General features: G+C 42.5%; 1 protein-coding gene across 3 annotated transcripts; it reads left to right on the forward strand.

Annotated features, from left to right (window-relative positions):
* The first annotated feature begins 1,231 nt into the window (after positions 1 to 1,231).
* On the forward strand, positions 1,232 to 22,594 carry LOC100414530 (lysozyme-like protein 1). Of its 3 annotated transcripts, none has more exons than XM_054258574.2 (5): positions 1,232 to 1,315; positions 3,694 to 3,857; positions 4,348 to 4,506; positions 21,460 to 21,538; positions 22,335 to 22,594. In XM_054258574.2, exons 1-5 carry the CDS (start codon positions 1,278 to 1,280, stop codon positions 22,402 to 22,404), a joined length of 510 nt encoding a protein of 169 aa, XP_054114549.1. In that variant the 5' UTR covers positions 1,232 to 1,277; the 3' UTR covers positions 22,405 to 22,594. The 3 variants fall into 3 exon arrangements, with proteins under 3 accessions (XP_054114549.1, XP_035162915.1, XP_035162916.1); XM_035307024.2 differs by having other exon boundaries at positions 22,328 to 22,592; XM_035307025.3 differs by lacking the exons at positions 21,460 to 21,538; positions 22,335 to 22,594 and adding an exon at positions 5,265 to 7,543.
* Positions 22,595 to 26,454: the final 3,860 nt, after the last annotated feature.

The following is a 26,454-nucleotide window of genomic DNA, read 5'->3' on the forward strand; positions in this document are numbered from 1 at the left end:
ACTTTCATATATTTACCTCATTATCTGAAAACTTGCTAAACAAGCATTTTTGAAAAAGAAAAAGACAGTCTGTCTCTATTTTCTCACTGATTGTAAAATCCCTATTTCAAAGCATTTTGAAAAAGATGTTTGAAGAAAAACCTATACATTTTCTCATATTATAGACAATTCACAAGACAAGGTCCACAAATGGCTTCTAAAGATTAAAAAAAGATGCTCAAGCAGCTCGAAATAACAAAAGTTGAAATTGAAACTCTGCTGAAAACTTACATTTCATCTCTGATATTGACAAATATTGAAACATTTGATGACACAGTGACTATCTTCCTGATACAAGCCCATGTGAAAGGCAATTTGGCAAATATCTAGCAAAATTACAAAATTATACCCATTGATCCAGCAAGATATTCTTGGAAAGGTAAATGACACATGTATAAAATTACTGGTTGTAATATGTTTATAATAGAAGAATAAAATAATGTAAGTGTGCATCAATATTAAATTGGCCAAGTATGTTATGTTGTATCTGCACAGTATGATGCTATATGAACTTACAAATAGATTTCAACAAAACCTTTGCATTACTGGCAGATGGAATTTGAGAAAATATAATAATTAGTTAGGTGCAGCCAACAATAAAGTTCTACTTAGATCTACATATTCCAATGAGAATTCATTTCAAATGTGTCACTAAATCTGAACATTGAAATAAATAGACCTTGAAAACAGCTCTTTAGTTATTGATTCACAAGATGTTAGGCCAAATTTTTCAAAAATGATGAAATCATATTACAAAAATATTTTATTAATAATAATTTGACTATAGCAAATAAATGTGCTGTTAATAAATTTTCATGTCAATTTCACCTCTATGTTGCTCATTTTTAAATTTTAGTTATGAGTATATTGATAATTTATGTAGCATATTAGCACAGATGTACAGAAGTGTGATTTATAATATAATACACCTCTAAAGGGGATACATGCTTAACTTTGTTTATTTTATTAATGGTGTCTGTGATAAAGTTTGCAGACTGTTGACTTAGAGAAGAGCTCTCACCTGGCCAAGAGGCCCTGGCCAAATTGTGTAGTGAGGAGGTTGTTGAGGGGAAGAGAGGTGATACAGTTTTTAGTCCCAGGAAGTAGAATTCTAGCATCTCTAGGTGGTGAGAAACAAAGGTGTTAAGAATTGTTCTTTCTCTAACATTCTAATGAAAGGTTCTTGAGCTAGGAAAGGATTACTCGTGCCTCGTAGGAATCAGACATGGCTTCAGGGGATGCGGGAAGCTCACCTGAGCTGCCAGTCACAGAATGAGTAAGTAGAGTCGTGCTTCTTCCACAGACTCACCTGAGAAGTCAGCCTCTGGGGCAGGCACCAGGAATCTGCATTTTCAGTAAGGCCTAAATTACTCTGATGCCACCTGTCCCAGAGAACCAGCAATGGCAGGTTCTTGAAGGATGTAGAACATGATGCTTGGGGTTACTATTGCTGTGGGTTTTCTTTTGACTTGTTTGAGATCAGTAACATTCTAAGTCAGGGGATAGAAACCCACTTTATTTGTGAGCTCTGCATTTTTTTGTTTTGATTTGTATTTTTGAAACAGGGTCCTACTCTGCTGCCCAGGCTGGAGTTCAGTGGCATAATCACAGTTCACTATGGCCTTAACCTCCAAGCCTCAAATAATCCTCCCACCTCAGCCTCCCAAGTAGTTAGGACCACAGGCACACACCACCATGCCTGGCTGATTTTTGTATATTTTGTAGAGACAGGGGTCTACCTTTGTTGCCCAGGCTGGTCTCAAACTCCTGGCTTCAAGTGATCTGCCTGTCTGAGCTTCACAAAGTGCTGGGATTACAGGCATCAGCCACCGTGCCCAGCCTGAGTTGTGCATCTTAAACCTCATTTGTCTGCCTCTCACAGCTTAACACAATTCTGTATGCCACAAACTGGCATGCGTGCTTTCTCTGAAAAGGGCCAGATAATAATATGTTAGGCTTTGTGGTCTATACAGCCTCTAACACAACTACTCAACTCTGCCACTGTAGTTGGAAATCAGCCACCAGTGATATATTACCAAATGGGTGTAGCTATGTTTCGATAAAACTTTACATACTAAAGCAGGCCTGGTTTGCCCACCTTGCTATTCACATTTGTAATGTACATACCCCTTATGAAGTGCAGTTTCTTACCTTATTGCTTAGTCACCTTAGAGCCCTGTTTGTTACTCAGTGTGGTGGCCTTGCTGGTGAATACTAGCCCTGTTTTGGGCCTAGGCTTTCAATGCAGGAATCCAGCCCCAGGGAGAGAAACCGATGACTGGAGAAGTTTCTAGGCATGTGCAGAAAATGACACAGAATGAACACATGGATGAACATCCAGTTCAGGATCCCGAGCAGGTGTCAGAAATTTCACTTCACCTTATTCCAGCAAGGCTGTCATATTTGGGGAAGACATTATTCCAAGAGAGGAAGAGACTGTGGGAAATCAGTAGGCAGCAGGAGACAGCACTCTTGATCCTACTCCCATTTCACATGGTTCCGGGGGGGGCCTTCTTTATGCCCCTCTGCTCCCCCAGGGGCTGTCCTCCTTTCCAGAGACATGGTCATCCATCCCTCTTGCTCCCCAATCAGGTGCCGGGCTTTTAGGAGGCCCCCAGGCACTGGTGGTGAAGCCCAGCAAAACAGTGCATTTGCCATCTCAGATAAAACATTGGTATTTTGGAAGCAATGTGCCCACATCTGGAAATGAATCAAGAAAAGAAAATGAAAGATTAGGTGCTTCATCTTCACCCTTCAATAAACCCCCAAACAATAAATCTTCAAGTCGTCCATACAGCCCCATGGGTCTTTCATCTCTGAATGAAATGGGGTGTCTATTTCTACACAACCAGTTGATCCTTGAATAAATGCAGGGTCAGGGGCGGATGCTAAACCCTGCCCAGTTGAAAATCTGCATGTGACTTCCGACTCCCCAGAAACTTAACGACTCATACCCTACTGCTGACCTCATAGCTTACTGCTGACTGGAAGCCTCACCAATAACATAAACAGCCAATAAGCACACATTTTATGTTCTATGTCTTCTGTACTGTACTCTTACAGTAAAGTAAGCTAGAGAAAAGAAAACGTTATTTAAAAAGCGTAAGGCAGAGAAGACGTGTTTACTCTCAGTTAAGTGTAAGTGGATGATCATAAAGTCCTTCATCCCGGTTGTCTTGTCGCTGAGCAGGCTGAGGCATGGGTGGAAGGGGAGGGGCTGGTCTTGCTGTCTCAGGGGTGGCAGAGGCAGAAGAAAATTCCCAAAAAATGAACCCATGCAGTTCAACCCATGTGTGTTCAAGGGTCCACGGTATAGGGAATGTTTCACCCTTGTATTCTACTTTCTAATCATAGAATTAAAATAGAAATCCTAAAAATTTCACCTGGATGTGTATTAAGGAGGCTTAATTTTTTCACTTGCTGAATCCTGAGAGCACAACGCTGACTTGGAAGTCGCTGCAGGGAAAAGCATTAAGGAAAGAGCCTGCAGTCGCGTTCCTTCCCTGGACTGTGGAGTGGCCAGTTTGCCCTGATGGTGACTCTGAATGACCAAAGTGACAGGCAGCATCTAGGCAGGGCTGTGCACAGTCTCTGGGCTGGATTTCCAAGTTCCCGAATCAAGATCATCTGACCTGGTCTCCTGCTCTTTGGCAGGTTCTGTCTCCAGCAGGCTTTGAGGATGAAGGCTGTGGGCCTTTTGACCCTGACTGGCTGCTTGGTCACAGGCGCCGAGTCCAAAATCTACACTTGCTACAAACTGGCAAAAATATTCTCGAGGGCTGGCCTGGACAATTATGGGGGCTTCAGCCTTGGAAACTGTGAGATTCTTTCTTTCCTGATCTCTTTCTGTCCTTGACCTCTGCCCTGAGATGCTGAAGGTCCTGGCCATACTCCCTGCTGCGTCTTCCCAGTGGTTCATGCCCTGCCCCCACCGCACCAGCGGTGGCTGCTAGCCTAACTGTGGCTCTCTGGGTCTCCTCTCCTTCCTTCCCTGCCCCTCATTTCCTTATTCCTGGAGTCCTGTCCTCAGGTCACCATCAGGGAAGGGGAAAATAATGCCACTTCTGCTGGCACTGTGGGGAAGGGGGACCTGACTTTTGTCTAGGCTCAGGCCTGACTGGGTGTCCAGCTTCAGGTGCACCCTCCCAGCCCCCATGTGCCCCTCAGGGTGCCTGCCTGCCCTGCCCTGCCCCGAGGTGTGTTGAGAGGAAGCAGTCAGGGAACAGCAATCAGGAAACGCCTCCTCAGACCAGGCTTAGAGCCAGCGATGCACTTCCTCTGCTGGCCTTTCTGGCTTTGCCCCTCCAGGGATCTGCATGGTATATTACGAGAGCGGCTACAACACCACGGCCCAGACGGTCCTGGATGATGGCAGCATCGACTACGGCATCTTCCAGATCAACAGCTTCACCTGGTGCAGACAAGGAAAGCTGCAGGAGTGGAACCACTGCCACGTCGCCTGCTCAGGTGAGGCTCTGACTTTCCTATGAGACCGGGGGAGAAAGCTGACAATAGAATCGCCACCCACGTTTTGCTTTAACTAAAATTTGAAGTTCAGACTTGCAAATACATCTGTTCCAGATTGGTAAATTATGCAACGGTTTCCAAGGTGGCACTCAGGATCCTGCGGCTGACTTGTCCAAAGATGACTTATTCCTTGTAGGAGAGTTTTTATGAAGCCCTCCATTAAAGCAGGGGGATGGACAAACGACCCTACTGCCCTTTCAGGTTACAGGTATTTGATGTCTCCAGTAAGAAAAAGGAAGCTGCTGCCAGCTGCTTTCCATAAGCAATTTGCTCAAAGGATGCAGTTTGTAATTCTTTGTGCAAATTGAGGTGAATACACTTTAAGTTTCTTTCTCTTTTTTTTGAGACAGGGTCTCACTCTGTTGCCTAGGCTGGAATGCTGTGTTGTGATTACAGCTTATTGCAGTCTCGACCTCCAGGGCCCAAGCAATCCTCCCTCCTCTGGGGAGCTAGAACTACAGGCACAGGCCTGGCTGTTTTTAAATTTTTTTGTAGAGACATAATTTGGCTATGGAGTCTCACTATGGGGTCCCACCTAGGCTGGTCTTGAACTCCTGGCCTAAGGAGATCCTCCTGCCTCAGCATCTCAGAGTGCTAGAATTATAGATGTGGGCCACTATATTTAGCTAGCCACCTGTCTTAAATATTAGACATTAAACTGGAACTCACTTCCACGTTTTTTACTTTATTCATTCTAGAAATACATATGAGCACAGCATTGAGGATAACAAAATACATCAGCATGAATCCTGCTTTACCAAACTTCCATGTGACATGAAAGAAAAGAGAATCTGTGCTTACACGAAGTTAAATGATGTGAGCAGGAATGCACTGAGTGTCATGGGCGTCAGAGGAAAGCGACAGTATTAACAAACCATGGAAAGTTCTGTAAACACAGTGATATTTGACCTGAGACTTAGAAGATGGGAAAGATTTGAATAAAGAGAGAGAAAAGTTGTCCCAGGCCAGGGGAACAGCAAAAGCAAAGAGGTGCCTGTGGGAGGGTGCGGGGCATGAACAGAGAGTAAGGAGAGGCTTTTTTTTCTGTAACAAAGTGACATGAAGAGGAATCACAGGAAAGGCAGGTAGAGAGGGTAATGATCACCTGAGCGTGAAGGGCCTGGAAAGCCAGGCTCAGAGGCTTGCACTGATTTCTGCCTGCAAGAAGAAGCCAAGAGAGGTCAGTTAACTTAAGCATTGCTTCAGCAGGATCAACCTGCAGGTGGGGTGTGGGACGGATGAAAGCAGAGGCCGTTTAAGTGTCACTGTAGTTATCGAGCTAAGTGCCACCACTTAAGTGTCACTGCAGTTATTGAGCTAAGTGCCACCGTTTAAGTGTCATTGCAGTTATTGAGCTAAGTGCCACAAAAAGACTGAATGATGGTCGAAGTTGGTGATAGGAGAAGACTGACGCCAGAGATGCTGAACAGAGAGGACAGAGCTCAGTTGAAGTCATCTTCTCTGTGCTCCCTCTAGAGTATAAGTCCCTTGCGGGCAGAGAGTTCTGTTTCATTCACTGATGTATCCTCAATGCCTAGAATGGTGTCTGGCCATTGCAGGAGCTCAGTAAATGTTTATTGAATAAATGGAGAGGATGAGGAACAAGAGTGAAGTCAGAGAGTTGTAAAATATTCTATTGCAAATTCTTTCAGGGCAGAAAATAATTTTAACTTCTCTTTGCCACATCCAGGAGCCTCCACTTATTGAAGGGGGGATGTATCCCAAGATTCCCAGTTGATGCTGAAACTGCAGATAATACCTAACCCTGTATATACTGTAATTTTTTCTATATGTAGATACTGATGACAAAGTGCAAGTTATAAATTGGGCACACTAAGATGTTATCAACAATCAGTAATAATGGAATAATTATAATAATATGCTGTAATAAAAGGTATGTAGGTGCTTTCTCTCTCTCACTCTCAAAATGCTATATTAATAAAAATAACCAACCCCTGTTGACTGTAAATGAAAATTTAGAAAATGAAGTAATCAGTATATTGGTTTAAATGTTTGAATGATTGAATAACATGTCAGTTTACCTAGTACATTGTCCCTCCGCTAACATTAATAAAGAATGATCACTACATCTCCTGATTATTAGCCCTTAATTTAGAACATTGCTTTGTTAGGCCAAAATCTATCTTTTTCTAGCCTTCTATACCAATCCTAGTTTTTCCTCCTGGATTTATTCAAAATAAATTTGTTTTATGTTACACATAAAAACGTATTAACTGTATGCAAATGATTTATAAGTATCTCTCATCTCCAATTTCTCATCTTCTGAGCTAAAGCATTCAGTATATTCACTTTCCCGTAGGCATGACTCTTGAACCCTTCCCTGTCCTGGTCAATCTTATTAGCCTTCCCTAAGAGCTCACCAATGGAGTCTTTCAGTCAAATATGAGGATTAAATGTGTGCATTTAACTCCCATGGTGGGCTGACCCCACCTTCCAAATGTCCACTCTCTAATCTCTGAAACCTCTCATTCGGTTATCTTACATGGCAAAAGGAACTTTGCAGATGTGAGGAAGGATCCGAGCCTGGGCAGGGGAGATTATCCCTGACCATGTGAGTGAGCCAATCTAATCTCATGAGTCTTTAAAAGCAGAGAATCTTGCCCAGCTGTGGTCAGAGACAGATCCAATGACAGAAGAAGGAAGAGAGATTCAGAGTGTGAGAGGGTCTCAACCCACCATTGCTGGCTGTGAAGATGGAGTAAGGCGCCATGAGTCAAGGTGTGTGAGTGGTCCCTAGAAGCTGGGCATGGCCCTCAGGTGACAACCTGCAAGCAACAGGGATCTCAGTTCGACACCCATAAGGAACTGAACTCTCCTGAATCCCAAGTGAGCAAGGAAATGGATCTTCCCCCAGAGCCTCCAGAAAAGAAAACACATCTGTCAGCACCTTGACTTCAGCCCTGTGAATTCCCATCATTCTTCTAGCCTAGAGAACTGTCAGCAATTTTTGCGGTGTTTAAGCCACTAAGTTTGTGTTAATTTATTAGCGCAGCAATAGAAACCCAATACACCTTTCCTCCCTCTTGGAGTCCTACTAAATTAACACTAAAGGGATTCAAGAATCAATAAGATAAAAAGACAAATCCACAAATACAGGATAAACGGAAGAGGAAACTATACCAAAACATTTAGAAGCTGGAAAGCAGGAGGCAAGTGGTGACTAATTTAGTGATTTAAGAAATCTGAATCCTAAACCAGCAGTGGAAAATCTGAGAAGCAAACACGGAACCAACATAACAACAAAGCTCAGAAATCAGTAGCGTCAGCTACTTCTGGAAGTTAGAGTGAAGATAAATTTAAAGTTCCATTAAGGAATAGTTAGAACATCCAGTCCCTTCTTGAGGCATTCATCTACTGACTGCCCCTCACCCTGGCAGAATACTGAGACTTCTCCCTCTAGATGAATGAAGTAGAAAACCTCTCAAATGAGAGTCCTCAACAGCCTTTGAGGATGAGAGCTCCAGACCACAGACATGGGAAATTAAGTTACAGCTTCTGTAGTCCCAACCACCTTCTCCACTCAGATTTCACAATGACAGCAGCCAGGACTGACTCGCCAGATGAGATTTTCTTCTAGGGATCTGGCCAAATTGAAAGGAAATAACTAATAATTCTGAGTGGGACTCCCCAGTGAACAAGATTGGTTAAACCTCCCTGCAGTGAAAATCCCCACCTCTGAGCACAGGGCTCTGCCAGCTTTTAGTGTCCCTCTCTTAAATAGTTGCAGAGAGCCAGGGATCACCAGACTTCAGAGGAATGGCAGTGACATGAAAAAAATGAGGCAAAAACCAAACAGATAAAACTTTTTGAAAGCAGAAGTTATGCAAGGAAATGAAAACTTTGAATTCAGAAAACTATCATTAATATCTTCAGACAGGTAAGAGAGGAGGCTTAGATGAAACAAAGCAAGATGCCTTTTTTGAAAACGATAAAGGAAACTTAGGCCGGGCGCGGTGGCTCACACCTGTAATCCCAGCACTTTGGGAGGCTGAGGTGGGCAGATCACGAGGTCAAGAGATCAAGACCATCCTGGCCAACATAGTGAAACCCCATCCCTACTAAAAATACAAAAAAATTAGCTGGGCATGGTGGCGTGCACCTGTAGTCCCAGCTACTTGGGAGGCTGAGGCAGGAGAATTGCTTGAACCCGGGAGGTGGAGGTTGCAGTGAGCCAAGATCATGCCACTACACTCCAGCCTGGCACCTGGTGACAGAGCAAGACTCTGTCTGAAAAAAAAAAAAAAAAGAAAAAGGAAACTTTCAGAGAACCAAATAAAGAGCCTTTGAAAATCAACAATATGATAACAGAAATGAAAAACTCAATAAAGAACAAAGTAATAAGAAGATAACATTGAAGAAATCTCTCTAAAAGTGGAATGAAAAAAAGAAAGAGATAAGTGGAAAATAGGAGAAATAAGAATGATAAAAGAAATGGGTATAAAAATATGTTTTAGCAGGAGAGAAGAGAAACAGTAGATAGGACACAACGTTTAAAAAACATTTCCAGAACTAAAGAGCGTGTGATTTCCATTTGTAAGTTTCATCACATAACCAGTACTGCAGTCACCCCTTGTCTATTGTTTTGCTTTCCATAGTTTTAGTTACTCATGGTCAACTGTGACTCAAAAGTATTAAAGGAAAATTCCAGAAATAATTAATAACTTTTAAATTGCATGCCATTCTGAGTAGTGTCATGAAATCTTGCACCATTCTGCTTTGTCTCACACTGGATATAAATTATTCCTTTGTCCAGTATATCCACACTGTATACACTACATGCCCATTAGTTACTTAGTAGCTGTCTCAGTTATCTGGCTTAAAAAAAAAACATAGCATATATAGAATTTGGTACTATTCATCATTTCAGAAATCAGCTGGGAGCCTTGGAATGTATCCCTCTTGGATAAAGAAAAACTACTGTACAATTGATTATTCTATGCTCACACTCAGGAGCATCCTCATCCAATTTCAGAACACTATAGAAAAACAGAATTTGCAACAGGCTTCCATTTGAAAAAGAAAATGTCCCATACAAAAAACTCAAGCATCAGAGTGACATCAGACTTCTCAACCACAACACTGGAAGCTAGAAGAAAATGGAAAAAAGTCTTCAAAACTCTGAGGGAAAACAATTTCCAATAAAAAATTCCGTGCTACCAAATTATCAATACATTTTGAGCATAGTATGAGTACATTTTCTGAGAATCAAGTTGTTAAATTTTTTGCCTCCTGTATCATCAAGAATCCTGGCTGGAAGACAGAACAAACACAAATTGGGTAACTGGAGGAGAATGTTAATGAAGACTCTACTTTCAAAAATCTGATCAAATCATAGAAAAAACATGGCAGTAGTGAAGTGAGGGATAGGAATCACAGGCCATTACTACCCCCTTTCCCAGAAAGGAATGAGCTTTTATTATAGATTCCTAGCTACACCTCATTATGGTCAGAGACTATGGTCTACGTCAGTGGCCCCCAACCTTTTTGGCACCAGGGACGTTTGTAGAAGACAGATTTTCCATGGACCAGAGGGAGGAGGATGGTTTCAGGATGATTCAAACACATTACATTTATTGTCCACTTTATTTCTATTATTATGATAGTGTAATATATAAGAAATAATTATACAACTCACCATAATGTAGAATCAGTAGGAGCCCAGAGCTTATTTTCCTGGAACTAGACAGTCCTTTCTGGGGATGATGAGAGACAGTGACAGATCATCAGGCATTAGATTCTCATAAGGAGCGTGCAACCCAGATGCCTCACAGGTGCAGTTCACCAAAAGGTTTGCACTCCTATGAGAATCTAGCGCAGCCTGTGATCTGGCAGGAGGTGAAGCTCAGGTGGTAATATAAACAAGGGAGAGTGGCTGTAAATACAGACGAAGCTTAGCTCACCTGCCCGCTGCTCACCTCCTGCTGTGAGATTTGTTCCTAACAGACAATGGACTGGTATTGATCCATGGTTTGGGGGCTGGGGACCCCGGGTCTATATGGTTTCAAACCTCTAATATGTCTTTAACCTTATTTTACAGCACAGCAAAGGCGTCTTATGGTGAATGTACATTTGAAAAAAAAAGTGTATTTTATATTTGGTGGGTAGATGTTCTATGAATGACGGTTATTTCCTTTTTGATTTTCTTACTTAGAACTTACTAGATAGTTCTTAGTAGAACTATCATACAGTGAGAGATACATATTGACATTTGCAACTTTCATTTTAGTTTTTTCTATTTCTCCTTTCAGTCTTGTCCATTTTTGAAGCTTTGTTATTAGGCACATATTCATTGAGGACGGTTATGTCTTCGTGGTGAATTGACCCTTTTCTCACTGGAGTCCACGTTTCTCCTTAACTCTGGTACTATTTCTCATCCAGAAATCTACTTTGCCTGATGCAGTATAGCCCACTCTTGCTTTCTTTGGGGAAATCTTTGCATAATATGTTTCTTCTTTCCATCCTTTTACTTTTTTTTTTTTTCCATCCTTTTACTTTTAACTCATCTGTGTCTTCATATATAAAGTAAATTTCTTACAGGTAGCATGTAATTATGTTGTTTTTATATCTATTCTGATAATTACTGCTTTTCAGTAGGAGTGACTAAACCATGTTTTCCTAAAGGGCCAAATAGTAAATATTTTAGGCTTTTCAGGTCATATGGTTTCTATTGCGACTACTCAACCATTACAGAGTGTGAAAGCAGCCATAGACAGTGTGTAAATGAATGGGACTGGCTGTGTTCCAATAAGGCTTTATTTACAGAAACAGGAGGTTGGCCTGTGGGCCATACTTTGTGGAACCTTAATTAGATCATTTACCTTTATTGTGATTATTGATAGGGCTAGTTTTAAATGCTATCTTGCTATTCTGTTTGTGCCATCTATTCTTGGTTACATTTTTCTGCCTTCTTTTGAATTTTTTAAAATATATTTTATTATTATTTTTTATTTCCCCCATTGGTTTGTTAGCTATACCTCTACTTTGTTTTCAGTAATTACTCTAGGGTTTCCAATAGCCATCATTATCTTATCACATTCTACCTTCAAAGAGCACACCACAGGCTGGGTGCGGTGGCTCAAGCCTGTAATCCCAGCACTTTGGGAGGCCGAGGCAGGTGGATCATGAGGTCAAGCAATCGAGACCATCCTGGTCAACATGGTGAAGCCCTGTCTCTACTAAAAATACAAAAAATTAGCTGGGCATGGTGGCGAGTGCCTGTAATCCCAGCTACTCAGGAGGCTGAGGCAGGTGAATTGCCTGGACCCAGGAGGCGGAGGTTGTGGTGAGCCAAGATCGCGCCATTGCACTCCAGCCTGGGTAACAAGAGCGAAACTCCATCTCAAAAAAAAAAAAAAAAAGAAAGAAAGAAAGAGCACACCACTTCATACGTAACATACGAGTTTCTTAACAGTATTCTTTAATTTTTCCTATTCCATCCTTTGTGCCATGTTATCATGCATTTTTCTTCTACGTTTATATTCCTCCCAATGCATTTTTACTATTTTTGCTTTAAACAATTGTCTTTTAAATAGTTTTTTAAATGAGGAAAAAGGTTCTATAATATTTATTACATATTTACTATTTCCAATACTCTTCATTCCTTCGGTGGATTTATTTGGGGAGGTAGTTAATTGATATCACTTCCCTTCAGCTAAAAAAATTTCTTTAACTTCTTTCTGGTTTTGGTTTTGTCTTTTTTTTAGGGTAGAGGTCTACTAGCAAGTGTTCTCTCTGCTTTTGTTTGTTTGAAAATATCTCTATTTTATTTTGATTTTAAGGAACATTTTCTTTACATATAAAATTCTGGGTTGACAGTTGTTCTTCTCTCAGTTATTGTTGTTTTGAGACAGGCTCTTGCTCTGTCACCCAGACTGGAGTGCAGTGGCATGATCACAGTTCACTGCAGCCTCAACTTCCTGGGCTCTAGCAGTCCTCCCACCTTAGCCTCCTGAGTAGCTGGGATCACAGACACGTGCCACTATGCCTGGCTGATTTTTATTTTATTTTTTGTAGAGATGGGGTGACATGGTTTGGCTGTGTTCCCCCACCTCCCAAAATTCTCATGTGTTGTGGGAGGAATCCAGTGGGAGGTGATTGAATTATGGGGGCAGGTTCTTTCCTGCACTGTTCTCTTGATATTGAATGAGTCTCATGAGATCCAATGGTTTTAAAAATAGGAGTTTCCCTGCACAAGCTCTCTTTTTGCCTGCTGCCATCCTTGTAAGACATGACTTGCTCCTTTTTGCCTACCACCATGATTGTGATGCCTCCCCAGCCATGTGGAACTGTAAGCCCATTAAACCTCTTTCTTCTGTAAATTGGCCAGTCTCAGGTATGTCTTTATCAGCAGCATGAAAACGGACTAATACATGGGGTCTCGCCATGTTTCCCAGGCTGGTCTCAAACTCCTGGGCTCAAGCAATCCCAACCTTCCAAAGTGCTGGGATTACAGCTGTGAGTCACTACACCCAGCTTCAAATTGTTAAAGACATTCCATTGCCTTCTGGCTTGCCTTATGCATAATGGAAAACCAATGATTTTCTTATCTTTGTCCCCTGCATGTAATATGTCTGTTTTCTCTAGTTGTTTTTAAGATTTTCTATCACTCATTTTTAGCAATTTAGTTATGTGAGATATTTGTGTTTATCTTACTTGGTATTTGTTAACATTTTGTATCCCTGAGTTTGTAATTTTCATTAAATTCAAGAACATTTCTGCCATTCTTTCTTCTAATACTCTTCTCCTTCAAGGATTCTAATGGCACATATGCTAGATGGCTGATGCTGTCCCATTACCACCATGGCTCTTCATGTTTTTAGCCTTTCTCCCTCCCTGTGTTTTATTTTCAATAGTTTCCATTGTTATGGTCTTCAAGTCCACTGTTACTGTTACTTTTTTTTTAATGCTAATCTGTTAAGCTTATTGATTGGGTATTTCTTTTCAGATACTCTATTTTTTATTTGGCATTAGGCAAACTTTTGTATCTTTAATTTCATTTTATTCATGTTTCTCTTTGAGTCCTTGATATAAAGGAGCATATTTATATGCAGTGATTTAATTTTTCTTATCTGCCAATTCAATCAACTGTCATTTCTGTGTCTTTTCCCTGACTGATCTTTCTGGTGGTATGTGTCACATTTCCCAGCCTCTGCGCATGGAATTATTTTTTATTGACTACATGCACAGTGTATGTGCTGACAGCTGTTGTGAGTTCTCCGGTCTTGTCTTCTTAGCGTAAAATAATTTCAACAAGAGGCACACAGCAAAGGGGATGTAGCATAGACTAATTTATTGAAAAAGAAAAGGAATATTTTGAAAGCTAGGTGCAGAATGGACAGTTCACCCCGAGAGAGACTTCAGGGCAGTCTGCTCATAAGGACGAGACAGCAAAGACCGCGTGAGGAATGCTCCCTTTATGGGAGTCGTCCATGGTTATTGACAAGCAGGCGGGAAGAGGTGTTGCTAGTAAGCGTGTTCTGGGTGGTCCTCTCTGTGCACTTGCGCAGTCACTGTACATGCTGTTCATACATCACATGTCTCACCAGCATCTTAAATCTTCACCCAGGGATGTGTTTTTTACTATTGTAATGAGCAAAGGGTCAGTCTAAGGACCAGTAAAGTCAAAATGTGCATGTTCCCTACAGGGGAAATTCCCTTCTGGAGACAGAGTTGTTTGATTGGGCAGGACCACACTGTGAATGCTGAGGCTTACACTGTGGACTTTATAGTCACCAGAGTTGCCACACTCTGAGGACAGGGCTACCTCCTTGCCTACCTATCCTGCCTCATACACAGCACTGTTGAGTGTCTAGACTATGCTGTCTTCTTTTAAGAAGTGTTGACTTTCTTTTGCCAGCCAGTTAAATTTATTCTGATGGATTTAACTCTTTAAAGACTTGCTCTTAAACGTTGTCAGGGAAGTTCTGGAGTAGTCCTCATGGCAGGGCTAGTTTAGTCCCACTACCAAGGCACAACTACTCACCCAGTGTCTCTTGAATGTGCTGAGGATTCAGCAAGGTCTGTTCCCTTGGGCTAGTCAGAAGTCATGTCTCCCAGTCCCAAGTGAGGTCTGTGACTGCCCTGCTCCTGGCAGTAGTTCTCTACCTAGCCCTGTAGAATTGTACCTGTGCATACCCAGTTTAGCCTTCAGTCAAAGACTTAGTGGACTCTAAGTCTTTGCAGATTTCTGCTGCTCTTCTTCTGGGTAGCTCCTGCCTCCCAGGTATTCTCCACAAAATCCTAGCTGCATTGGCATCTGATGTCTGTCTCCTCCTCTTAGACAGCCATCCCCTGCCTGGCTCTACCTCCCTGGTCTGCAGAGCTCCTCTGAGCAGAAAGTCATGGCAATCACAGGGTTCACTGCGTTTTTCTCTCTCAAAGATCATGATCCTGCATTGCCAGTTGTCCAATATCTGAAAACAATTTTTCATCTATTCTGTCTAGTTTTCCAGTTGTTTACAGTGGGAAGAGAAATCTGTGACTCCATCGTGGTCATGCTTGACTTTACATGCAGATTACTAATTTAATATTGTTCTGTTTCATTCCAATTAAGAAAGTCTGGGGCAAGGGTCTATCTGCAAGACAATCTTAGATTCTAAGACATTAAAGTGTTGGGTGGTTCATGGTCAGAGGTGAAAGGACACTCATATCTGCTTTCTTATCGTGAAGAGCATGGGATTTTCAGGAACAGCTTTATAAAAGAAAACAAGATGATGGTTTTATATACTAACCATCCCTCCGTGGGGGGGCCTACCTTAGCCTTAGGCCAGAGAGACTTTTGTTAGAACAATGTCATTCTGTCCCACATATTACAGAAGTAGGGACATTTGTCATGGGAACCTGAAAAAAAGTTAGCATTAGAGTGTGTTTACAAGGTGTGTGACATTATATGCATGTACAGTATAGATACACTTCACGCTCATCTTCTTTTTTTTTTTTTTTTTAAATAGAGACAGGGTCTTGCCATGTTGCCCAAGCTGGTCTTGAACTCCTGGGCTCAAGTTATCCTCCCATCCTGACCTCCCAAAGTGCTGGGATTACAGGTGTGAGCTACTGCACCCAGCCTGTGCCCATTTTCTGTAGCTAGACAATCTCCTCACTCTCATTCCAATTGTATTCCTAAAATTCCTGCCTACTTTCCCCAAACTATTTGGAGAGAACATTGATGCTGTATTCATATATACAAAGCACACGTTAGCACACACATTCATGTACATGCACATATACATACACACACTGTACAAAATGCCTGATGTAATGACAATATCTTCCCCCAGCAGCACAGATTTCATTAAAATAAGAGACATTTGAGGAAAAAATGATTCCTGACTCTCTAGTTCACTTATATTAATCTTATGTCTCATGACCCTAGTATCGGAATTGGCCTGCCTCACTTCGGAGCAGGGAAGAAATGAACATCGTGGGCGTGGTGGCTGCTAGATTTCACTTGGGAGGTGGGAGGACGCCAAGGAGACAGATACTTTGAAGTAGAGTTAGCATAACTGAAAACAAGGACTGAAGCTCTTTTTGTGTAGATTGTTGCTGTTTTCTGTTGGATGTGGGAGAATAAACGATTCTTTGCTGTTCAACATAACCCTTTCTTTATTCATGTTTGACAGAACAGAATTGTCTATTTAAAGTAAATTGAGCAGAAACAATTATTGGCAAGAGTCCTCATTTAAAAAGTGCCATCTTAACTCATTTCTGCCCCTCTGCTGCCCTTCTGTGGCTATTTCTTGTAACAGCATCTCAGTGCTGCACGGGCTGGGGGTGGTGCGGGGGTAGGGGGGCTGAGGGTGGTGCGGGGGGAAGGGGGCTAGGGGTGGGGCGGGGGGAGGGGGGCTGGGGGATTCTTGATTTTTCAGGCTCCACTTTCCCTAACATATTTTCCTGAGTAAATTCAGTCAAGTCCAACTTTCAAAACATCCCAATTGTGCAACAAAATGCTCTAACAAAGTAGGAGGGGACAAACGACTTTCCTCCGTGACCACTTCCTGGTCCTGCCTGGCCCGACCCTCCCAGGAACCCTTGCAGGGCATCGCCAACCAAGCAAACTGCCCTGCCCCCAATACAAATGTGCTCTTTCTGTACACGCCTGGGATGACCTCCAGTCCCAGAATAATAGAATGTGATCTGCTTCCTCCTCACTATGCATTATATAATCTGTGTCCCTCCAACCTCTAGAGACCGCCCCGAACCCACGTCTCTCAGGAAATATGCTAGACCACTTCCAAACGCAAACCAATGTCTCAGCATTTATCAAGTGCGTGTGCACCCTAAATAAAGTGTCTCTTAAGTAATCTGAACATAAATCAGGTACCAAATGCTTAAATTTAGATAACCTCATACATAATTACTTGAAACACTAATAAAATATATTTTAATTATCAACTTTATTAACCTATAGTGTGTCATAAGCAGGAATCTTTGCTTAAGTGGCTTCTGTTGGAAAAAGAGATCAGAGGAAAACAGAATGTAAGCCCTGGATTGGAAAACAGGCTCATTAACTGGATGTGTGGCCTCAGTTTACAGGGATAAAATGGTACCCATAGAAATGGTTGTTCTGAGGACTGATGGAGATTTTGCGTGAAGAGATTTAACATGTGCCTGACGTCGACTAAGATTTCAATAAAGTGTTAGCTAGTGGTAATAGCTACTGTTATCCTAAATATTTATATCTCAAGAAGATAGGCAAAGACTTGTATAAGCTCATATAGTTTTCACTGTAGAACTGTACAGCAAATGCTAGTGAATTTGCACATGTTGTTTCCATTGCTATCTCTTATAGATGATATATTTTGTTTGTTTTTCTTTTGGTTAATAGAATTTTGTTTTAAAGAAAAATTAAGTCACATTCAGAATAAATTTGCTTAAAAGAAATTTTTCACTAGGTTTATCTTCAAGTTAAGCTGAACTGAGAAAGCAACAAAATTAGCAACTCAGTGGAATAGCAGGCTCAAGAAAAAACTTCCACTTCCAACTGAGTTGACAAAATAATCTGGTGTCACAATGCTCCATTGAAATGCCACATTTTACGCTAACTTTTTAAATTTTTCTGGTATCAAACTAGTGCATTTCTGTTGTAAACAAATTTTAGAAAATATGCAGCAGACTTCAGACCATTGGTGATCCCACAGTTAAGAGCCAAATCTTCTTCAAATACTAGTGAACTAATGACCGTCTTTTTTTGTAATCTAAACTAGTGCTGCCTAATAGAACGTTCCATGACAATGAAAATGTCTTCCATCTGTGCCCTCAAACATGGGAACCACTAGCCATGAGTGGCTGTAAATTATCTGAAATGTAGCTAGAACAAATAAGGAACTAAAGTTTTAAGTGCGTTTAATGTTAATTAATTCGAATTCATGGTTTTTAACATGTTTCTCAGCTTTGCTGAGGTAAAATTGGCAAATCAAAATGGTATATGTTTAAAGTAAATAACAAGACAGTTTGATTTTGTATGCATTGTGAAATGATTATCACAATCAAGTTTAACAAATCCATCACCTCACATCATTACCTTGTGTGTGTGTGTGTGTGTGTGTGTGTGTGTGTGTGTGAAAGAGAGAGAGAGAACACTTAAGACTCTAGCTCTGTCACCCAGGCTGGAATGCAACGGTACAATCTCAGCTCACTACTACCTCTACCTCCCAGATTCAAGTGATTCTCCTGCCTCAGCCTCCTGAATAGCTGAGACTGCAGGTATGTGCCACCATGCCCAGCTAATTTTTTTACTTTTAGTAGAGACAGGGTTTCACCATGCTGGCCAGGTTGGTCTCAAACTCCTGACCTCAAGCGATCCACCCACCTTGGCCTCCCAAAGTGTTGGGATTACAGATGTGAGCCACCGCACCTGGCTACTGTCAGCAAATTAACTGTCAGTACAGTATAATTAACTATGATCACCATATTGTACATTAGATCCCCAGACCTTCTTCACCTTATATCTGAAAGTTTGGACCCTTGCTTCAGTATCTCCCCATTTTCTTCACCAGCTACTGCTCTACTCTCTGCTTTTATGAGTTCAACGTTTTTAGATTTTGCATATGAGTGAAATCGTGGTATTTGTCTTTCTGTGTCTCACTTCCTTCACTTAGCATGATGACCCTCGGTTCATTCATGTTGTTGCAAATGTCAGTATTTCCTTCTTTTTCATAATCGAATAATATTCCACTCTCTATATAAACACTGTATCCATTCATCTGTCAACTAATGTAATTTTAATTTAAATGTTCACATGTTGCTAATGCCTGCCATATTGGACAGTACAGCTCTTGATGGATATCTTTATGTTGCTGGGAACTTAACATTGCGTGGGGAGCATTTCCCCATATTATTAAACATCCTGGGAAACATAATTCAAATCCCTCTTTATTGAATTATATGAAAGTATTATGATTAATTTGAACATCATTGATTATGAGGCAATTAGATTTTTTCATTTTAACTCTTATAAATAAAGTTATAGTAAACCACTTTGTATGGAAATATTCCTTGGGCTACGTCTTGAGAGAGAAGTTACTAGGTGAAAGGATAAGAACTTCTTTAAGGCTCTAGACACATGCTTCTATGTTGGTTTCCTGAGATGTTGAATCTATTCTACTCCCACCCGCAAGTATTCCAGAGAACCTGCCTCTCTGCACCCTTGTCAACATCAAGCATTACCCAATCCTCTAAAAAAACAAAACAAAACTTTGCTTAATTGACAAGCAGAAATGAGATCAAGTAGTTTGTTTTTGTCCTTAATTGGCAGTTATGGTGTTCATGGACGTGGGCCTCCCAGATCCCCTGCTAAGGGAAGACTCTTCTGCAGTTGTGTGATGATCAGACAGCACCTGCCACGTGCTTCAGGATCAGCCTCAGCTGCAGGCTGTTCCCTTCCAGGGTGGCCCATACCCAGTGACACATGAGTATGGGCACGTGGACAGGGCACATGGGTCCAACTTGGACAGCTCTAATGGACAGTGCTCACTCAGGAGCTCGTGGCTGGGCTGCCTGAGGAACTGCTGGGTCTGCATCTCATCTGCCCATCCCACTTCCCCCCACCCCATTCCTTTCATAGATGTGGATCTCTGAGGAATATCTAGCACCCCAAATCCATCTTAGTTAGCATCTGTTCCTGGAGAACCAAATTGCAATAGAAGTGATATTGGACTTTTAAAATTTATTTACCTTTTTCTGTCATGTTTGTGTTGAGAAGGATTTTGAGGCCACTTTCAGGCAAGCAGGAAAGAATGTGGATATCAACTAATACATTTGAATCAAAAGATTCGTTATGTCTGAAACAATAGAAAATGTAATAAATTGCCAGGCACCGAGGGGGCTGTAATCCCAGCGCTTTGGGAGCCAAGGCAGGAGGATCACTTGAGCCCTGGAGTCCAGCCTGGCCAACATAGTGAAACCTTCTCTCTACAATAAGTGCAAATAATAAAAATGGCCAGGCATGGTAGCGCATGCCTGTAGTCCCAGCTACTCAAGAGGCTGAGGTGGGAGGATTACTTAAGCCCAGGAGGTTGAGACTGCAATAAGCTATGACCATGCCACTGCACTTCAGTCTGGTGACAAGAGTGAGATCCTATTTCAAAAAAAATGGAAAAGTAATAAAGATAGAGATAGATGCATTTGACTTAAAACTTTCTGCATATGAAAAACACCCTAGGCTGGGTACAGTGGCTCACACCTATAAGCCCAGCACTTTGGGAGGCCAAGGTGAGTAGATCACTTGATGTCAGAAGTTTGAGACCAGCCTGCCCAATATGGTGAAACCCTGTCTCTATTAAAAATACAAAAATTAGCTGGGCATGGTGGCTTGTGCCTGTAATTCCAGCTACTCAGGAGGCCGGGGCAGGAGAATTGCTTGAACCTAGGAGACGGAGGTTGCGGTGATCCGAGATCGCGCCATTGCATTCCAGCCTGGGTAACAAGAGCGAAACTCCATCTCAAAAAATAATAATAATAATAATACAAAAATTAGCCTGGCATGGTGGCACAAACATGTAATTCCAGCTACTGGGAGGCTGCGGCAGGAGAATGCTTGAAGCCAGGAGGCGGAGCCTTCAGTGAACCGAGACTATGCCACTGCACTCCAGCCTGGGTAACAGAACGAGACTCTGTCTCAAAAGGAAAAAAAAAAGTGGATAAAAAAGTTTTAAGGCACCAACTGAAATGAAAATAGACAAAAGTTTAATATTTACCTCTAAAGAGATCTTACAAGTCAAACTAACCCAAATACAGAAAACATTGTACTATCCTGTCTTATGTGCCTTTTATTTTTTCCTTAAGACAGAGTCTCACTCTGTTGGCCAGACTGGAGTGTGGTGGTGTGAACACGGCTCACTACAGCTTCCACCCCTTGGGCTCAAGTGATCCTTGCAACTCAGACTCCCAAGTAGTAGGGAATAGAGGTGTGCACCATCACACCTGGCTAATTTTTTACTTTTTGTAGAGATGGGATCTTACTATGTTGCCCAGACTGGACTCAAACTCCTGGCCTCAAGTGATCCCCCTACCTTGGCCTCCCAAAGTGCTGGGATTACAAGTCTGAGCCACCATGCCTGGCCTGCACCTATTTCTTTAAGATACAAAAAAAGCATTTTCACATGACATCTTCTTAAACACATTTCCAAAAACCCTTCAGGATTGGGCTCTTCTTCTGAAACATCAGGTAGTGTAAGATGAAGATGGTCTTAAAATAAAAACAAAGTTCTTTTAATTATAAAGAAGCTTAACAAAAATGAGACTGTGGCTCTGCAGGGAAAATCACGGTTCTTCCAAACCTCCATTCCATCAAGAGTGAGAAAAGTGAAGTGAACTTGAGTTGGGTCCCTCTCCAACAACAAAATCTCACCTGACCTGATGTCGTCTCTTTTACAGCCTTGATCACTGATGACCTCACAGATGCGATTATCTGTGCCAGGAAAATTGTTAAAGAGACACAAGGAATGAACTATTGGTAAGAGTCTTTCCTTGGGAGACTTTGGCTGCATGGGCAAAACCTAACGTGTCTTCATCACAGCTACGGTGGAACTGACAACTCACCTCCGAAGAGTGGTCCAACCAATGGAAGGAGACCTTGTCTACATTCTCCTCCATCGGCGGGCGGGTGTGCAGTGAACACAGTAGTAGATAGAAGGGGAGAGGAGAGATGGGATTGAGTTAAGATAGTTTGCAATTGTTTTTCATATAAACGGATTCCAAACAATGGAGAAGGGTATTTCTAAAGTGACTTGGAAAGAGTCAATTGAGTCAATCAACAGAGAAGAAAAAACAAAAAAGCTTGAGTTTGCTCTAGACTTGGATAAGATTTGGAAGGTTACAGCAACATTTTGCAGGGAAAGAGGACGAGCAGCAGTGAGAGGAAAGTGAGCAGGTCGGTGACAGGGCGACTCAGCAGAAGCCCCCCAGGACTGAGCCTGGGACCTCGCGCTCCCTGCTGCTGTGTTCTAGTGAACAATGCTATCCGGGCCACCCACTCAGAGAACCCGCATTTTCAGAGATGTGGGTGTGTAACGAAATGACCCATCCTTACCAAAGTTGATTGCTTGTTGCTGAAGCTAACAATGGCTAGGAGAAAAGCAGGAGAGAAACGTCTGAACTAGGCGAAAGGACAGTGTCCTTGGATCTCAGAAGCAAATGAAACCCACCCCAGGGTTCCGCTGTGATTCTGGTTAATTTCTGTAGGCTTTGAACCTAAGATGATTTGATTGTCATGCTTCTTTCTGCTGCTCCTGCTTCCCTCTAGTCCTCAGGCAAGGCTGGAAGAAACACTGCGAGGGCAGAGACCTGTCCAAGTGGAAAAAAGGCTGTGAGGTTTCCTAAGCTGGGACTGGACCCAGGATGCTTTGCAGCGACACCCCAGGGTTTGCAGTGAACGTCCAAATTCCTGTATTGTCTCATCCCTTGTCCTCCCAATATTCCTTTTCAAACTTGGAGAGGGAAAACTAAGCTATATTTTTTAAGAAAATAAATATCTCCACTTAATGTCTTCACCCTAACTCTGTTTCAATGACATCATAATAGCATGGTGTTAAGACTTGAACAGTCACCTCCACAATGATCTAGCCCTGGGAGAATCAAACTTCCCTTCTTCATTGTAGGGAGTCCTGGTTCCTGCGGCCCTGAAACATTGCTCATTCAAAAATAAGACGTCCTCATCTTCAGGGCCATCCTCAGGAACAGGACGTATGCAGAAGGGTGACGGTAAGAGCTAGGACCACGTGAGGGGCCGAGTCCCCTTAAGAGTCCCCAGAAGGAGCATCTATGCATGCCCATAAGCTAGGCACCATGCATCTACCCACACGCACGCAAGAGATGCGGAGAGACGGGGCAACTAAGGTTCACTGTTTAATGATTGAAATTCTCAAAAAGGTTCTCAGTTGTATTTTCTGTATTTTGTAATCAGCATTTTCCAAGTTTTTCCTGATGTATTTTGCTATTAATGAAAAACATCTCCGGGCACAGCAGCTCACGTGTCTAATCCCAGCACTTTGGGAGGCCAAGGTGGGTGGATCACTTGAGGTCAGAAGTTCATGACCAGCCTGGCCAACATGGAGAAACACTGTTTCTACTAAAAATACAAAAATTAGCCTGGTGTGGTGGTGCACACCTGTAATCCCAGCTACTCTGGAGGCTGAGGTTGGGGGATCACTTGAACCTAGGAGGTAGAGGTGAACCAGTGAGTGGAGATGGGGCTGCTGCACTCCAGCCTGGGTGACAGAGCAAGACTCTGTCAAGAAAGTGGGCGGGGGGGGGTGGGTGGGTGGGGAGCGGGGAGGGGAGGGAAGGAGAGGGAAAGGGAGGTCATTTTTTTTTTCCAGAGAAAAAAATAAGACCCCAGCCAGGCTCAGTGGCTCATGCTTGTAATCCCAACAATTTGGGAAGCCAAGGTAGGAGGACTGCTTAAGGCCAGGAGTTCAAGACAAGTCTGGGCAACATAGCAAGACCCTGTCTCTACAACAGTTTTTTAAAAAATTGCAGCTTTTATGCAAAAATCCTGCTGGAAACTCTAATGGGTCCAAATAGATAAAATTGCAGCTCTTATGCCCAATATCCAGAGAGTTCCCCATGTTATTCCAACTTCTACTTAAATCAGGCTTGTCAAACCCACAGCCCATGGGCTGCATATGGCCTAGGATGGCTTTGAATGAGCCCAACACAAATTCATAAACTTTCTTAAAACATTATGAGATTTTTTGTGTGATTTTCTTTTTAGTTCGTCAGCTATCATTAGTGTTAGTGTATTTTATGTGTGGCCCAAGACAATTCTTCTTCTTCCAGTACGGCCCAGGGAAGCCAAAAGATTGGAAATCCCTGATTTAAATTAAACCTATCCAATTCAAAAAGCCATGCTGACATCCCCATGACAAAGTTGTTTTTAACCTTAGAAATGCAGATTTTATTTGTATAGCCAGGAATTCGGTGACTCTCTGATAGAAGTCTGGGTGACATGGCAGTGAGCTGATCATCTCAGACCCCAAAGGGATATTCCCAGGATGCCTTCTGCTCCACTCAGGGATGGCACCACCTCCTGGCTCCCATAGCAGGGTGACTCTGTGGCACCTGCTGGGTTTTCTCTTGCCCATTATCAATCCACATGCCTCTGTTCTGCTGGGGCAGAGCTGGTTGGAGCTCTAAATTTAGGTAAAAGTAGTAGCCTCATGTTGAATGCAATTGGACCTAGAAAATGCCCTTAATTCAGGTTTGTTGGAGAATTGGTTATGTCAACAAATAAGTTTCCCACTTAGAAGAAAGTCTACTGACTTTGGGAGGCCAAGGCGGGTGGATCACGAGGCCAAGAGATCGAGACCATCCTGGTCAACATGGTGAAACCCGGTCTCTACTAAAAATACAAAAGAAAATTAGCTGGGCACAGTGGCGCATGCCTGTAATCCCAGCTACTCAGGAGGCTGAGGCAGGAGAATTGCCTGAACCCAGGAGGTGGAGGTTGCAGTGAGCCGAGATCGCGCCATTGCACTCCAGCCTGGGTAACAAGAGTGAAACTCCGTCTCAAAAAAAAAAAAAAGAAAGTCTATTGGTCAGACTGATGGATACAGTGACAGCGCCTAAATAGCCCTTCACCATGCTCTTGTTGCCAACTCCCCAAGCCTCACTAATGGCTCCTTTCCGGCCCACTGGCTTCACTTGCATGCATAGGCTTTAAGAGGTCCTGGGCTGGGTGCAGTGTCTCACACCAGTAATCTCAGCACTTTGGGAGACCAAGGCAGGCAGATCACCTAACGTCAGCAGTTTGAGACCAGTCTGACCAACATGGAGAAACCCCATCTCTACTAAAACACAAAATTAGCCAGGCATGGTGGCACATACCTGTAATCCCAGCTACTCGGGAGGCTGAGGCAAAAGAATTGCTTGAATCTGGGAGGCGGAGATTGTGGTGAGCCAAGATCACGCCATTGCACTCCAGCCTGGGCAACAAGAGCAAAACTCCATCTCAACAACAACAACAAAAGAACCCCTAACTGCTACTTGCCTAAATAAATAAATAAACACAGAATATATTTCTAAACAGACATGTAATCCTGGGACAATTTGACAGGCATTACAAACCCTGGGGGAAAAAAGTTTTTGAACCCCATCTAAGAATTGAAAGATAATTCTGTAAGATGCCTGAAGAAAATCTGAAAAATGTAGACCCCAGTAAGCTGCGCTAAATCAATAATGCATGGTTACAGAAGGCCATAAATCTGCATTTTTCATTAGTATTGTCCTGTTAGCCATCTGCCTTGCAGTCCTCATTCTTAGCCAAATTTCTGCTTCATTAAAACCAATGGCACCTATTTATGAGCTCGGTTGGCATGAACCTGGCATCACCTTTAAAATTCAAGATGAAAGGATATTGGCTGCCCTATCATTAGACTCATCCATCTTTTTTGCAAAACCAACAAAATTTCTAAGCATGCAGTCCTACTCTTCCCCTTCCCCCATGTTTGATTTATTTCTATAAAGAATAATATAGGATGAAAAAATGCATTTTCCCAGATGATTTTCCATAATTAATGCCTTCAGCAATTCAAGAGAAAATGACTACTTCTATGCCTGAGTTATCTTTGTTCAACAAAGGCATATTTTAGAAAAACCCACACTCATATTCTTCTCTTTTTTTTGAGACGGAGTTTCGCTCGTTACCCAGGCTGGAGTGCAATGGCGCAATCTCGGCTCACCACAACCTCTACCTCCTGGGTTCAGGCAATTCTCCTGCCTCAGCCTCCTGAGTAGCTGGGATTACAGGCACGCACCACCATGCCCAGCTATTTTTTTTGTATTTTTAGTAGAGACGGGGTTTCACCATGTTGACCAGGATGGTTTATATTCTTCTTTATAGTTTCTAAGACATTTGGAAGTAGATTTTCATTTTTTCCTTATGGCCACATTATCTGCTGGTTACCAGACACACTGAGCAGACCGTTGGGTATTAGAGGATCTCGATCAGTTTATGTGGGGACATGGTTTCTGTGGGGACTCAGCTCTGCCTGATTCCTGGGATACCCCTTGCTATCCGCAGCATCTGGCCCTTTGTATCCCAACCTGTTCAGTTGTTCCTCTATGCTTTCTGGTCTGGTCTGCAATTTTCCCTCGATGCCTTTTATACCCAGCATATCATTTCCCCTCAGGTGTCCTTGCTCTTGGTTTTTCCCAGACTTGGAGGTTGTGCCACTCCCCTGCAGCCTATTCAAGCCTGGCCCCACCAACAGGAAGCTCCTGCTCCTGTAACCCCTAAAGCTCTTGCCTCTGAACTCACGGCTGATGTGTGCCGTAGGATTAGGTCACTGGAGATTGGTGTCCTCATCCAGCCTGTAAGATGCCCAAGGCCTGGACCATGTCTTTCACTGCTATATTTCCACAGTCCCTGCT

The sequence above is a fragment of the Callithrix jacchus genome, chromosome 7 (genome assembly GCF_049354715.1).
Source record: "Callithrix jacchus isolate 240 chromosome 7, calJac240_pri, whole genome shotgun sequence".
NCBI lineage: Eukaryota > Metazoa > Chordata > Mammalia > Primates > Cebidae > Callithrix > Callithrix jacchus.

Bases quoted from the DNA above. Each gene is read 5' to 3' on its own strand.
- LOC100414530 (XM_054258574.2), top strand. From the start codon at position 1,278: ATGCGGGAAGCTCACCTGAGCTGCCAGTCACAGAATGA. The intron at 3,858-4,347 runs GTGAGATTCTTT...TTGCCCCTCCAG, and splicing joins GGGCTTCAGCCTTGGAAACT to GGATCTGCATGGTATATTAC. The intron at 4,507-21,459 runs GTGAGGCTCTGA...TCTCTTTTACAG, and splicing joins CTGCCACGTCGCCTGCTCAG to CCTTGATCACTGATGACCTC.